Below are 14,509 nucleotides of genomic sequence, written 5' to 3' on the forward strand. Positions count from 1 at the left end.
GAGTTGGTCCCGCTCAGCCATATTCATGATGAGGAACAGATGCACATCTCAGGTGTTCATGGCTAGCTTATACCCCCCTAGCAGAGGTTTTATTAGAAATAGACAGAGACCCACATGTATGAAAAGTGGGAGTGGTACCATCCCTTCCTGAGAAGGTCCTCCTGGTCACGGATCTTCCCCACTTCGATGAATAGCTAGCGAAGAATACCAGAACCCTCCTGACCCACCAGAGTCTGATTGTCTACAAAAAGTACTGTTTTATACAGCTGCGATACAAAGAACACTGACCTAGTCTTTGGTATCTTGGTCTGAGAAGAGAAGATAAGAGAAAATTACGAGAAACATACAGAGAATCCCTATATTCCCATGTTACCGGTCTTCAACTCCCTAGAACACAGCCATATGCCATCTCAGAGCTTTAGAGCAGAGCACAGGGACGACAGCACCCTGACGAATGCTTGGAACCAGGCACAAGAAGAAGACCCCGACAAGGTAGGCCCGTATTTTTGTGTTAAAAGAGGACTCCTCTATAGGGTTAGAGGGGCCCAGAACACCATATAGAACTTCTTGTACCTCTGGCTTTCCAGGAACAGGCTATGCACATAGCTCATAGTCAGGCTGTGGGCGGACATTATGGACAGGAACACACACTTAAGTATCTGTTAGAGAAATTTGATTGGCCTGAAGTGTACAAAAAAGTCGCTAGATTCTGTACTTCTTGTACCAGGTGTCAACTAGTGAACCTCTCGAATGAGAAGGTTCCTTTGCACCCCTTACCTATAATCAATATAACCTTACAATGAGTGGGAATGGACTTGGTAGGGCGCCTCCTACCCTCAGCCAGAGGACATCAGTACATATTAGTACTAGTGGACTAAGCCACCCGCTATCCAGAGGCTATTCCTCTTACCAGCATGACTACCCTTTCAGTGGCTCAAGCTATGGTATCATTTTTCTCACAAGTAGGGTTCCCTACTGAACTACTGACTGACCAGGGGACTCCTTTTATGTCCAGGTTAATGTAGGAAGTCTGTAAGCTCCTTGGAGTTGCCAGATCCTGACAGCTGTGTATCACTCACAAACTGACAGACTGGTTAAACAGTATAACAGTACCATAAAATCGATTTTAAGATAAAGTATCAATGAAACTGGGATCGCAAACTCCCTCTTGTTTCATTTGCGATCAGAACTCTTGAACAAAAATCAATGGGGTTTGGCCCTTTTGAATTGTTGTTTGGGAGAAAACCTCATACTAGAAATGGCAGCCGAACAGTAAACTCAGGAAGAAGACGAGGGGAGACTGTTATTAGGATATACCACTTTGTTAAAGGAAACCCTATTCACCCTGTAGGAAGAGGTACATCAAAAATGGAGAGGGCACAACAAAAGCAGAAATGAGATTATGACCAGTGTACTTGGCTAAGAGAACTGACAGTGGGGGACAAGGTGCTGATTCTTCGACCCTCCTTGAAGAAGAAGCTCGTAGCGACATGTCAAGGGCCTTAAGCCGTTACAAAGAAGACAACATCTGTTACCTACTGAGTAGCTGTACCTCAAACAGGACCTAGTGGACAGGTGTACCACATCAATTTGTTGAAGAAACGGGAAGAACCCAACCCACAGAGTAAGAAACCGATCATACCAATAAACCATGCTTCTCTCAGAGATACCTATAGAGCCCTTTATCGACCTCACGATAGAACGACCCCACACCGGAGAAAAGCTCACTCAGACTCAAAAACAACAGTTATACGACTTACTAGACTGCTTCCCAGGACTGAGTTCTACACACCAGGGTGAAACACCCTAGTCACACATGACATCAAGACAGAAGCAGGAACAGTGATAAAATTGAGACAATATCTCATTCCTGCAGCAGGCGACAAGCCGTAGAGCTGGAAGTAGAAGCCATGTTACACGCGATATTATCGAACCCTCCCATAGTAACTGGTGTTCCCCTGTCGTATTAGTCCCCAAACTTGATGGAAGAGTTCGATTCTGTATTGACTTTTGCCAATTAAATGCCCATTCGAAGTTCGATAGCTATCCCATGCCGAGAGTGGACGAGCTAATAGAAAACCTAGGAGGAGCTTGAATAATGTCCATTATTGATCTGACAAAAAGATACTGGCAAATACCCCTCAGTCCAGCGGCTAGAGAAACAAGCATTAGGAATGCATTAGGGCTCGGGTTTGTTTGAGTTAGAGATAATGGCATTGTAAATGGCAATGTGTTTTAGGCATGTGTTTTGGAGTGGAAGCATGTGGTGTGTGTTGGAGATATGTGTGTTGGATTGGAATGTTATCAATGGTGGCATGCTGCACTTTAATGCATTATCTTTAAAAGGTAAAGTGCAGCATAGTGCGATAGGTACAATATTAATTGGTGGATGCGTTATTAATTGGTGTGTGCATTGATGGGTGGTGGATGTGTGTGCCTGTAGGAATTGTGCAGTGATGGCTGTTGGTGTGTGTGTGTGTTTGGTGGAAGCGTGTAGTGGTGGCTTGAGGTGTGTATGACTGGTGGTAGCGTGCAGTAAGAGCTGTTACTGAGTGTGGCTGTCAAGCGTACAGAGCTGGATGGTAATGCGTGTGGTTGGTGAAAGGGTGCACTGACAGCTGTTGATGATTGTTCCAATTGAAAGAGTGGCTGGTGCACTGTCAGCTGTTGGTGTGTGTGGGTGTGTTTGGTGAAAGTTGCACTGACATTGTTTGTTGTGTGCGTGGGTGTTTAGCGGCACTGATGCATGGTCGTGTTTGTTTTTGGTGAAAGCGTACATTGATGGTTGTTGGTGTTTGTGCCTGGTGAAAGCATTCATTGACGGCTGGGGGTGTGTTGTTGTGTGTGTTGTTTTGTGTGTAGTGGTGAGTGTGTGGTGATGAGTCTGTAGAGGTGAGCCTGAGGGGGGGTGAGTGTGTTGTGGTGAGTGGTGACGAGTGTGTGGTGTTGAGAGAGTGAGGTGTGTGTGGTTTGTGTGTGTGTGTTATGTGTGTGTTGTGTATGTGTGTGTGATGTGTGTATGGTGTGTGTGTGTGGTGTGTTTGTGGTGTATGTGTGTGTGGTGTGTGTATGGTGTGTGTGGTCTTATGTGTGTGGTGGACTTAGTTTGAGTGTTCGTTTCCTGCACACTCACACACTGCCCCTACACATTCACACACTGCTCACCCTGCACACTCACACTGTTCACCCTGCATAGTCACACACTGTTCATCCTGCACACTCACACACTGTCACCCTGCACACTTACACACTGTTCACTCTGCACACTCACACTGTTTACCCTGCACACTCACACACTGCAGTCACGGTCACTCTGCAGTCACTGTTACTCTGCAGTCACACTCACTCTGCAGTCAGTCTGCACTCACTCTGCACTCACTGTCACTCTGCACTTTCACTGTCACTCTCGCACTCACTCTGCACTCACTGTCACTCTCGCACTCACTCTGCACTCACTGTCACTCTCGCATTCACTCTGCACTCACTGTCACTCTCGCACTCACACTCACTCTCGCACTCTGCGCTCACTATACACTGTTCACCCTGCACACTCACACTGTTTACCCTGCACACTCACACACTGCACTCACTGTCACTCTGCACTCACTCTGCACTCACTGTCACTCTCGCACTCACTCTGCACTCACTGTCACTCTCGCACTCACTCTGCACTCACTACACACTGTTCACCCTGCACACTCACACTGTTTACCCTGCACACTCACATACTGTAGTCACTGTGACCAGTGCCTATGTGTGCGCGCAGTGCCGGTGTGTGTGAGCAGCCTGTGTGTGTGAACAGTGCCTGTGTGTGGACAGTGCCTGTGTGTGGACAGTGCCTGTGTGTGGACAGTGCCTGTGTGTGGACAGTGCCTGTGTGTGGACAGTGCCTGTGTGTGGACAGTGCCTGTGTGTGGACAGTGCCTGTGTGTGGACAGTGCCTGTGTGTGGACAGTGCCTGTGTGTGGACAGTGCCTGTGTGTGGACAGTGCCTGTGTGTGGACAGTGCCTGTGTGTGATCAGTGCGCCTGTGTGTGATCAGTGCGCCTGTGTGTGATCAGTGCGCCTGTGTGTGATCAGTGCGCCTGTGTGTGATCAGTGCGCCTGTGTGTGATCAGTGCGCCTGTGTGTGATCAGTGCGCCTGTGTGTGATCAGTGCGCCTGTGTGTGATCAGTGCGCCTGTGTGTGTGTGCGTAGTGCCGGTGTGTGTATGCAGTGCCTGTGTGTGTCAACAGTGCCTATGTGTGCGCGCAGTGCCTATGTGTGCGCGCAGTGCCGGTGTGTGTGAGCAGCCTGTGTGTGTATGTACTGCCTGTGTGTGTGAACAGTGCCTATGTGTGCGCACAGTGTCGGTGTCTGTGAGAAGTGCCTGTGTGTGTGAGCAGTGTCCGTGGATGTCAACAGTGTTTGTGTGTGTGAGCAGTGCCTGTGTATCCCTGCACCTAAAATCAACCTACTTGTTATGAGGCCCAAGGTTAGACACACAAGCACAACTGTTGCAACACGGCTGCTCGGACCCTCCATGCAGAAACACATTCCTGTTCTCGGAGGTTTTTGTTTTTTTGCTGAACAAGACATGAGCCCCTTTGATGAGATGAGGAGAATGCGGCAAAATGTGGGACTGTTCGTAAGCCAGTGAAAAGAATTCAGTTTTGTACCTGGACGTTACTATCTCCAATACAAACGCACTTACATACTTTGTGGGGTAATGAAGACTGTGTGTCTCATTGTCGGCGCACGACCAAGCCAGCTCTTCAAAGGCCAACACTTACACATGAAAGGATGCAGATGAACGCGCGCCCACCAAACTCACTGCAGACTGGTGAACGGCCCCGAACATCTGGGTTCAATTACCTCGGCACCCTGACAGCTCGTAATTGACAATTTATTGCACTCCACTGCGCGTAACCGCACAGAAAATGCAGGAAGTGCACAAACTAAAATCCATATGGCATATTGCGTGAAGGCTACTAGAAACACAGCACTGCGAGGACCAATTAGCATGCAGATGCCAAAATAAACTACGGAAAAATCTCGCGCAGTGAGGAATTTTTACTTCACTATTCTGAGCCCCGTAACAATACGGCTCGGAGCTCCGCCCCACTTCTGACGAAGTGGTGACATAGGCCGAGTCCTAAAAACTGCATTTTCCACACCCTCGGACTTGTACCATTTAAAAGTCATGCCCTTTGGCCTTTATGGTGCCCAGGCCACTTTCCAGAGGTTGATGGACGTCTTGTTAAGGGCTCAACAAAGGTATGCCGTAGCATAGCTTGACGATATTATTGTGTATAGTCCAGAATGGGAGACAACATAAACAACACTCAAAACATATTTTCTCCTCTCTTCAACAAGCTGGACTCACACTGAACCCAAAAAAGACCACTCTTGCAACTGACCACATAGAATACTAAGATTACTCCATACATCCTGGCACGCTACAGCCTCAACACAACAAGCTAAAGGCTATACAAAACATACCTAGACCAACAACCAAGAAGGAAGTACAAGCATTCCTCGATCTTGTAGGCTATTACTGGAGGTTTATTCCCCAATTTTCCGAAATAGCCTGTCTTCTCACAGACATACTTAAACATCAACATCCAAACACCCGAATAGAGTGGACTACAGTTCAGGAAAGATAGTTTTTAAACAATGAAGTCTCTTTTATGCTGGGACCCAGTACTAATGTATCTGGACTTCGAAAAGCCCTTTGTCCAACAAACTGACGCATTCGACCGGGGTTTAGGAGCGTCTCATCTCAGCCAGACCCACAAGGAGACCTTCGACCTGTCATATCTCAGTCGAAAGTTATTCCCTCGAGAAGTACACTACGTGACCATGGAAAAAGAATGTATAGCCATCAAGTAGGCCATGGAGGCGTTGCAGTACTATTTGTTAGGACATACCTTCTTTCTTGTAACAAATCATGCCATCTTGACCTGGCTCGCCACCAATAAAGAAACAAACCCAAAGATACTTTGTTGGTTTTTGTCCTTACAGCCTTTCTTTTTTGAGTCCCTCTATGCACTGGTACATTCCCAAGGAAACGTGGACCTTCTATCTGAATGCCCTGTGTCAGTATGGCCCGAACATCCATACTCTGTGGAAAGCAGTGTAATCCAGCATCTACTACGGGCTGGTTCTCCAACATGGCCCCCATGCTCGGCCATAGAGAGAACGAGAGTGACGGCCTAGATGCTGCACAACACGGTCACATCAATAGGCATCAGAAAGCGAAGCAGAGGGCGGAGAATCAGAAAGAGAAGAAAATGCAGACTCGGACACCCAGAAAGCAGCAAAGTGGACCGTCTGACAGCCGTCAGGATGAGAGGAGGAACGTCCATCCTGCAGGCGACTGGAGGAGCCACAGAAGGCAAGTGGGAAGAGCTTGTGCGACAGGAAGTCGAGTGGGAGAGAGAGCCACCTAGAGGCAACGCCTCCCGGTCCAACCGTTCCAGAGAGGAAGAGGACGACGAGACTCCCTCAGCCACGACCCCGGAGATCTCAATCAAGAGGAAAAATCAGGTATTCAGGAAATCCAAGTTTTAAGACTTTCTAAACTGAAGGTGGCAAGAAGTTGTTCTCATTCACAGGACGAGTTCCAGAGCTTAGCTGCTAGAATCCATACAGAGCAGCTGCAGGAGGGAAGGTAATGAGATTGGTAGTGAATAAATGAAGATAGCGAGCAGGGTGATAAACAGTGATTTTGTGCCTAAAGAAGATGAGACCTGAATTGGAGAGTGCACAATGAGTAATAAAGTGCTTTAAAAATGGAGTACTTTTACACTTGGAACAGGCTCAACTGGCTGATGACGATGCTGACGCTGGTTCGGGACGAGATTCGACGGCTCTCCATGGAATCGGCCAAAATGCTCTGGCGCTCCTCTGTGGCGCGCATCTACGGCTGGGGCGACAAAAACGACAAACTGCTCCACAATCTGGTATCCTACCCTAGAGCCCACAGCATCATTCCTGAGATCCGAACGGCCCAGGGGACACGCCATGTGACATCTCTGGCCAATGCGCAAACCTTTGCGCAATATTATGAGGTCCTCTACACCGCGCACCCTCCCGGAGCCTCCCTTGCTGCCTTGCTGACGGACTGCGGAACATGCCTTCCCAGGGAAACGGCAGATACCCTAGATGGCCCTCATTCCGGAAGAAATTCACGGGGCCATTTCCCTGCTACATTCCGGCAAGATGCCAGGGCCTGACTGTTTCCCCCAGGAATATTACTCTGCGTTCCGCGACGATCTGGTCCCCCATCTGACGGAGCTTTTCCGTCAAGTGGTCAAAGATGGGTCCTTACCCTCTGAATCAGATGTGGCGACTATCGTGGTCATCCCGAAGACACACCCGCCTTCCCTGGACTGCTCCGATTACCGCCCTATTTCCCTGATAAACACCGAGATTAAAATCTTCGCCACTGCATTAGCTCAGAGACTCCGGCCACTCCTGCGGGTTCATGCCGGCCAGGGGTACCCGTCACTGTATCCATCGCCTTTACCTCGCGCTGGCCCATCGGCATCGGCTCTCCCCATATCTGGCCCTTCTCCTTGTGGACTTTGAGAAGGCCTTCGATACAGTGGATTGGGGTTATTTGAGTGATGTGCTGAAGAGGATGTGTTTCGGCCTTCCCTTCTGCCGTCTGGTCCAAGTTCTTTACAACTGCCCCAGAGCCCGGGTGCTCGTCAATGGCGCGTCCTCCGCCCCGTTCCAGATTCGGAGAGGCACCCGCCAGGGCTGCCCCCTCTCACCACTCCTTTTCGCGTTGGCGATGGAGCCACTGGCGGCGCTCATACGGCAAGACCCCCTCATCCAGGGCTGGCGATGGGACCGGAGCCAGGTGGACAAAATTGCTCTTTATGCGGACGATGTTCTGCTTTATTTGGCCGACCCGGAGCACTCTGGCCCCAGGTCTCTGAGAGCCCTTTCTGCTTTCGAGCAGGTCTCGGGACTCCGCCATAACCCGGCGAAATCAACACTGGTCCCCCTTCACCCCTCGCGGACATGCTTTGACTGGCAGGCGGTGATCCCCTCCGGAGGCAGTCGTTCAAGTACCTGGGTGTATGGGTGACCCTCCTGCCTGAGCTAGAGTGGGCCCTCAACGTTGCCTCCCTAGTCACCCGGATGAAAACCGATCTCAAGAATTGGCAATCCCTTCCCCTTAATCCATTAGGCCGAAGCGCCCTTTTCAAAATGATGATCCTTCCCCGCTTTCTTTATATTTTACAGAATATTTCGAATCCCCTCTCGAATAGCTGGTTCAAGGAACTGGATAGCACACTTATCCGGTTTCTGTGAGGGAGTGGGCGTTCCCGAATGTCCCTGTCCCATTGCCGAGTTCCTTCCTTTGACGGTGGTATGGGAGTCACCAACCTTTACTTCTACTATCTAGCCACCAAACTCATTGTGATTCATGATTGGATTGCGGGCGGCTGGTCCGACCCAGCCTACCGGGTGGAGCTTACAGTCTTGGACTTTGCGCAGCTCCAGGGCTTCTTGTACGGCTCCCCGGTGCCACATTCAATGCCCTCCATCACCGGATAGGTCCTTATGGCCTGGTGCACCGCCCTCCGTGCGGTGCACTGGGACCGGAAGCTGACTAGACAGACGCCCCTATGGTGTGGCACCTGGTAGGGGGAGACCTCCTCCCTAGAGGGTTTCCGCCGTTGGGATCTGGTGGGGATATCCACACTGGGAGATGTGTGGGTAGGGGACCATATATGTGCCTTCTCTGACTTGCAGCAGACACTCGCCCTCCAGCGATCTCAGTTCTATAAATACCTGCAGCTCCACCATGCCCTCCACATACGCCTCCCAACACCTACCTCTCTTCCGGAGTTTAGTCTTCTGGAGGCTCAAGTCATGTTGGGTAACCTGGGGAGAGGGGGGGGTCCCGTATATACCAAGCCCTGATTAACAACCGCCCCACTTCCCTAGATCGCCTTAGGGAGCGATGGGAGGGTTGGGTGGGCCCTTTGGAAGAAGCAGATTAGCGGGATGCCCTTATGGCTCCCAAATCCTTAACCACATCTTCGAAATTACGCCTGGTGCAGCTCTATTTCCTCCCACGGCGTATCTCACGCCTGCCTGCCTCTTTCGTGCTGGTGGGAGGAACCTCCCCGGCCTGTTCCCGGTGTGCTGATACCCCAGCCGACTTCGATCACATGGTGTGGCTCTATCCGGCCTTATCTCCATTCTGGAGAGGGGTGGAATCGGAGCTTACGCGGGCTTTGGGCTGGGAGGTCCCCCATGACCCGAGACACTTGTTGTTGGGAGTGTTTGATGGCCTGGACAGCTCCCGGGCTGACAAGCGCTTCTTGCGGACAGCACTGGCAGTAGCGAAACGAGACATTGCGGCTCAATGGTCCCAGGCTGCGGCACCAACACTACGAAAGTGGAGAAGGGGGGTGGACTGGTGCGGGGTGCAGGAGGAGGCCCTCTTTGAGGCCCGGGGATGTTTGGTAGAGTATGGGGTAAATGGTTTGGTTTGTTACCTTCTTGACCTAACTCATTCTTTCAATATACTGATGGGGGTACTAGTTACTTATTTTGAACCGTCTGCCATGATATGTACTGTGAGGTGGGAGGGGCAGGGGTATTTGATTGGACTGTGTGATCTACTATTAATGAACTTTGTGTTGAAAACTTCAATAAATTTGATTATCAAAAAAAAAAAAAAACGGAGCACTTCTAAATAGGGAGCCATACCAGGACTGAGATGCACCTCCAGGACCCTATTTTTACCAACTTCAGCCACATGAGTTGATGAGCACACACCAGTTCTTTGGACAGAACACACCCATGTCAAGTTCAGCATTCAAGTGCTGGTCCAAAGCACACACATCCTAGCCAAACCAGTCCACTGAAACTCAAACAGCATCACTGACAAAGACTGGAACACTGCTCTCACCAAGCCAAACACAGCAACAGCCTCCCAAAACGGAATCAAGAATTTTAACTATTAGATCACGAACTGCGCAGACCTCCTAGGCCCCTCAAACATAGGAATACAACAAGATCCAGACCCCAAACCAGTTGGTACATGGAAGAAATCAGAATGATGAAATGCGACTGCAAACAACTAGAGCTCAAATGAAGAATGAGCCAGAACAATGCAGACAGGGGCACGTTGTTATCCACCTTAAGACGCTACCACCAAATGTTCCGGACCACCAAACGAGTCGCTATGGCCGACCACATTGATTCCAGCACCTACAGAAGAAAATATCTTTTTGCCATTGGGAAAGAATTCAAATCACCCTCGGCCACCTTTAACTCGATCACCCCCTCACAGGACCTCTGCAACAATCTCTCTCAATTCTTCAGCAACAAAATCATCATAGTTTATATCAACTTCAGCCCACAACTGAATCAGACCGATTTCGTCACACTCCTGATTTTATTAAAATAAAACAATGCTGACAAATTGGCCCATCATCACCCCAGAACAAACCACTGCCACCATGAAGTCCATCCATTCAGGGGCCTCATTGGACCCCTGCCCTCCCCACACCTACTCCAGAGGACTGAAACCCATCAGCGCCAAGCTTACACCCATTCTGATTCCTCCACCTCTTCCACCTGCTTCCCAGATGCTTGGAAACATGCAACTGTTCTCCCATTGTTGAAGAAATCTTCTGTGGACCTTCAATGTTCATCAACTACAGACCGCTCTCCTTTCTACCATACCCGGCAAAGGTCTTAGAAAAAATAATCGACAGACACCTCCCCGAATACCTCAACTACTTGACATCACTCAGTCTGCTCACAGATGACATCCGCTTGACTATGGACAGAGGGGACACAGCAACCCTAATCCTCCTGGGCCTCTCCACAGCATTTGACACAGTCTCTACACCATCCTCATCCTACGCCTATATGAAATCAGAATCCAAGGACAAGCACTCCGATGGATCTGCTCCTGCCTGACTTGAAAGACCCAGTCTTTCAACCAAGCAACACACACCTCAGACACCCTCGTCTGCAGAGTTTTGCAAGGATCCTCCCGGAGACCAATGTTCTTCAATCCATACATGATACCTCTAACCAACACCATCCAATCTCAAAATACCAACGTCCTCTCCTGTGCCGATGACGCGCAACTCACTCTTGCCGTCATGGACAAAACACCCAGATCAAGTTCAATGCCCTCTTGACTGAAATCACCCACTGGATAAAGGCCAACTTTCTAAAGCTGAACACAGACAAGACCGAAATTGTGATCTTCGGGAAGAGCACATCATCGTTGGACTCTCTTGCCGGCCAACAGAGGTAGTACCGGCACCCACCCCCACACCAAGAACCTCAAGATCATCATTAACAGCAAACTCAACATGACCACCCAAGTCAATGCCGTCACTGCTTCATGCGTCCATACCCTGAAGATCTGAGGAAGATTTTTAAATAGGATCCATTCAGCACTTGGAAAACCATCACGCATGCCCTGGTCACAAGCAAGCTGGAGTGTGGGAACACCCTCTATGCCGGGATCAACAAAAAAGCCTACCAGAAGTGTGCAGACCATTCCTAACCCAGCGGCCAGTATCACTCTCACCCTCCCATGTTGCGCTCACATTACACCACATCTAGAGTAGCTCCACTGGCTCCCATTCACAAACTGTCACAATTCAGATTACTCACCCACACTTTCAAAGCAGTACATAACACTCGTGCAGCATGCCTTAACAGTTGCATCTTCCCTCACACACCTCCGCTCCTCCAGATTCCCACTTGCGCAAAAACCACACATATGGAAATCCAGAACTGGCGGTCGAGCCTTCTCCTACATTGCTCCTAAAGCATGGAACGACATGCCAGTACACATAAGAGTCTCCCTCTTGCTTCTTGAATTACAAACATAGCTGAAGACCTGACGTTTGGAGTAGTCCCACTAGGCTGTAGGTTTGCCTAGACTCACGCCTGTTCAGCACCAACTCACGCCTGTACCCTCCAAGATTACAGCGCACTCTACAAATGTGCATAACAAAATACGGTTCTTCCTCCCTGCTCCATTGACACCGAGAACCAGTTCGTAAGACTGAGTATAAGCAGAGTGCTCAGTTGATTCTAATCGCATAACTTGTACCTTTAAAAACAGGAAGATCTCTTTGGAAGTGGAGAAAGACTGTCAAGGTAAATTGGTGGCGTAGTAACATTTTGTTTAATAATAAGCTTTTAGGCCTATCGTTATGATACCAAGTTTGGGTGGTAGCTTTGATTACTTTTCTCATATTGTGCATAAAGAACATGTATGTCTCTTTCAGCGGAGATTAAGTGAAGTCAGAAATCTTCATTGAATGTCAAACTACATTTTAAAAAAAACTATTATGATGTTCGACGTGTTTTGGGCGAGATCAGTTTTCAAGGGGTTTTTACTTCCTGAAAGAGGTTAATAATAGGACAGCAGTGCTTTAGACGAAGAATTACCTCTACGTTTACTAGATCTAAATGGTTTGGGGACATGCTTTTTAATTGTCGTTCTGTGAATTCTACTGGTTTGAATGTTTTGCTTTGAAAGTTTATGTGTGATATTCTTCATCAAATGGGGCATAGAAAGTATGAATAAAGATGTGTTTCACTGCGCATGGACCTTGCCAAACCACAGGTACATTCATTTTTGGGCAATTCATACAATAAGGGGTAGCAGAGAACTGTAAAAAAGCCTTTCTGGGGGCAGTTAAAATGCTGGTTATATGCGATTCTACAAAGGCATGCTGATGTGCAGATATGTAGTTTTTCCAGTAACATATAGAGATGGCGTATGCTAGATAATTTTAATCTTGCTCTTTTGGCACAGGAAGTAGGATTTGTAGCACTTTTCTGGAATACAATTAGACAAGCGCAGGAAGGATTTAATCAAAAGGTGGATTTTAATTTCGCGGTGACTCACCAATAGAAATACTGAACACATGTCTGCATCTGGAGATCAGTTGATCACGACAGCCATTATATTTTAAAACTCTTACCTATGAGTGCATCTACGTGTTGCATGACCCATGGACCTTGATTGGTTTGTTAGAGGCTCCTTAACGTAGTGGATTATGGAAAGATCAAGACAACATTGTGCAGTAAAGGGGTAATGGTACAGCAAGTGTCCCACATCTTTATTAAACTGGAGAGCTGAGATTGCATTATATTGTATTTTCATGTATACAATGCTTCATACTCATTGATACATGGATAGGGGAGTATATTATTGTTCTGTTAAAGATTTTACTGCATGCTGTAAAAATAATAAAGTTGGATGGAGCAATAACCATAGGCACTATCTAGGAAAATATCCACCCACCAAAAGGCAAAGTTAGAGCTCTGTGCCAAGCAATTCCACAAAGCAAATGAATTTAGGATTTTTGATAGATAAAGCACACAGCCATGGTCAATCTATGGCTGCAGGATGGTATGGCGTCAAAGCATCATCCAAAGTGTCCTTCTCCAAGGGACTCACCAAGCTTTCGTTGTCTGTCCCGGCACGTGTTCACCACCTCAGCTAGCTGCTGGTACTTGATAGCTAGGTTGGCTTTGCCATTCTCCAGACGTGGCCGCAGTGCCAGATTTTGCCTGGCCAAGCTGTAGTTTACTGATAAATGCATATTCCGCTCAGTCTTCAAGCTCTGGAACTGAAAAAGGAGAAACGAAAGTCAAGTAAGGATATGGGGGTAGCCAGAATATGAAATATGGTGTGGATAAAGTTATTGCGGAGAAGTTCTCTTGGAGGACAGAGACATGGTCAACAATTCCATTTAAAGCAGACAAGCACTTAAAAGGCAAGCCCAACCTCCAGCTTTTGGGAATTGGTTCTAAGGAAATCAGCGAAGGTCAGATCCAAAGATCAATATAGAACGGAAAATGGCCAGGGTTGGCGGGGACATTGGGGACAAGCTACGTGCATAGTCTCTAGCCTAAGTAATGCTGGAATGAGTGAGTACAAGACAAGCTTTTCAGAAAATGCAGTCAACTTGAGTGATCCTGGATTGTAAACGAGACACAAATGTAATACATTGTTTACCAGGAACTAATTAACAAGCTGAAATGAATTCCATTCCCTGCTGCTTAGATACAAAGGATGTAATGTAACACTACCGCATAACACAGGTGTCAGTATCACAAACCCACGACACCCTTCTGCTCGCCAAGTTGCACTGCCCTTTGTGTGGCACGTCAGCCAAGCACCTATCTAAACTAAAAGTTAAAAATCCACACATTCTGGCTTTACCATCAAAAACAGCACACGTGCCACCTGAGTGGGTATCGACGTGCTCTCAACAGCACTACCTATCTTACCAAGACATAATACACAACAAGTAACAAAATTGCTCATCGAATTACAACTCCAAATATACCCCCCCCCCCCCCCAACTCAGCCAGACTATAAAATTAACTGACGTGGACAAACCAAACAACACTTGCCGTAAATACATTCTATAGAAAAGGGCGCAGATGCCATATCAATGACTGCTGCCTTAAAATACTATTTAGTACGAACTACAGGCGCGTGCATGC

At 48.1% G+C, this 14,509-nt stretch overlaps 1 protein-coding gene across 1 annotated transcript in view; it reads right to left on the minus strand.

Moving 5' to 3' along the window:
- VPS37D (VPS37D subunit of ESCRT-I) overlaps positions 1-14,509 on the minus strand; it is a 150,141-nt gene that overhangs the window by 22,758 nt on the left and 112,874 nt on the right. Inside the window, exon 2 of the mRNA XM_078679570.1 lies at positions 13,455-13,626. Within this exon, the coding sequence (XP_078535696.1) occupies positions 13,455-13,626 (172 nt within the window). The remainder of the gene's footprint in view (positions 1-13,454; positions 13,627-14,509) is intronic.

Source organism: Lissotriton helveticus, chromosome 3_1 (genome assembly GCF_964261635.1).
Source record: "Lissotriton helveticus chromosome 3_1, aLisHel1.1, whole genome shotgun sequence".
In the NCBI taxonomy this organism is placed as follows: domain Eukaryota; kingdom Metazoa; phylum Chordata; class Amphibia; order Caudata; family Salamandridae; genus Lissotriton; species Lissotriton helveticus.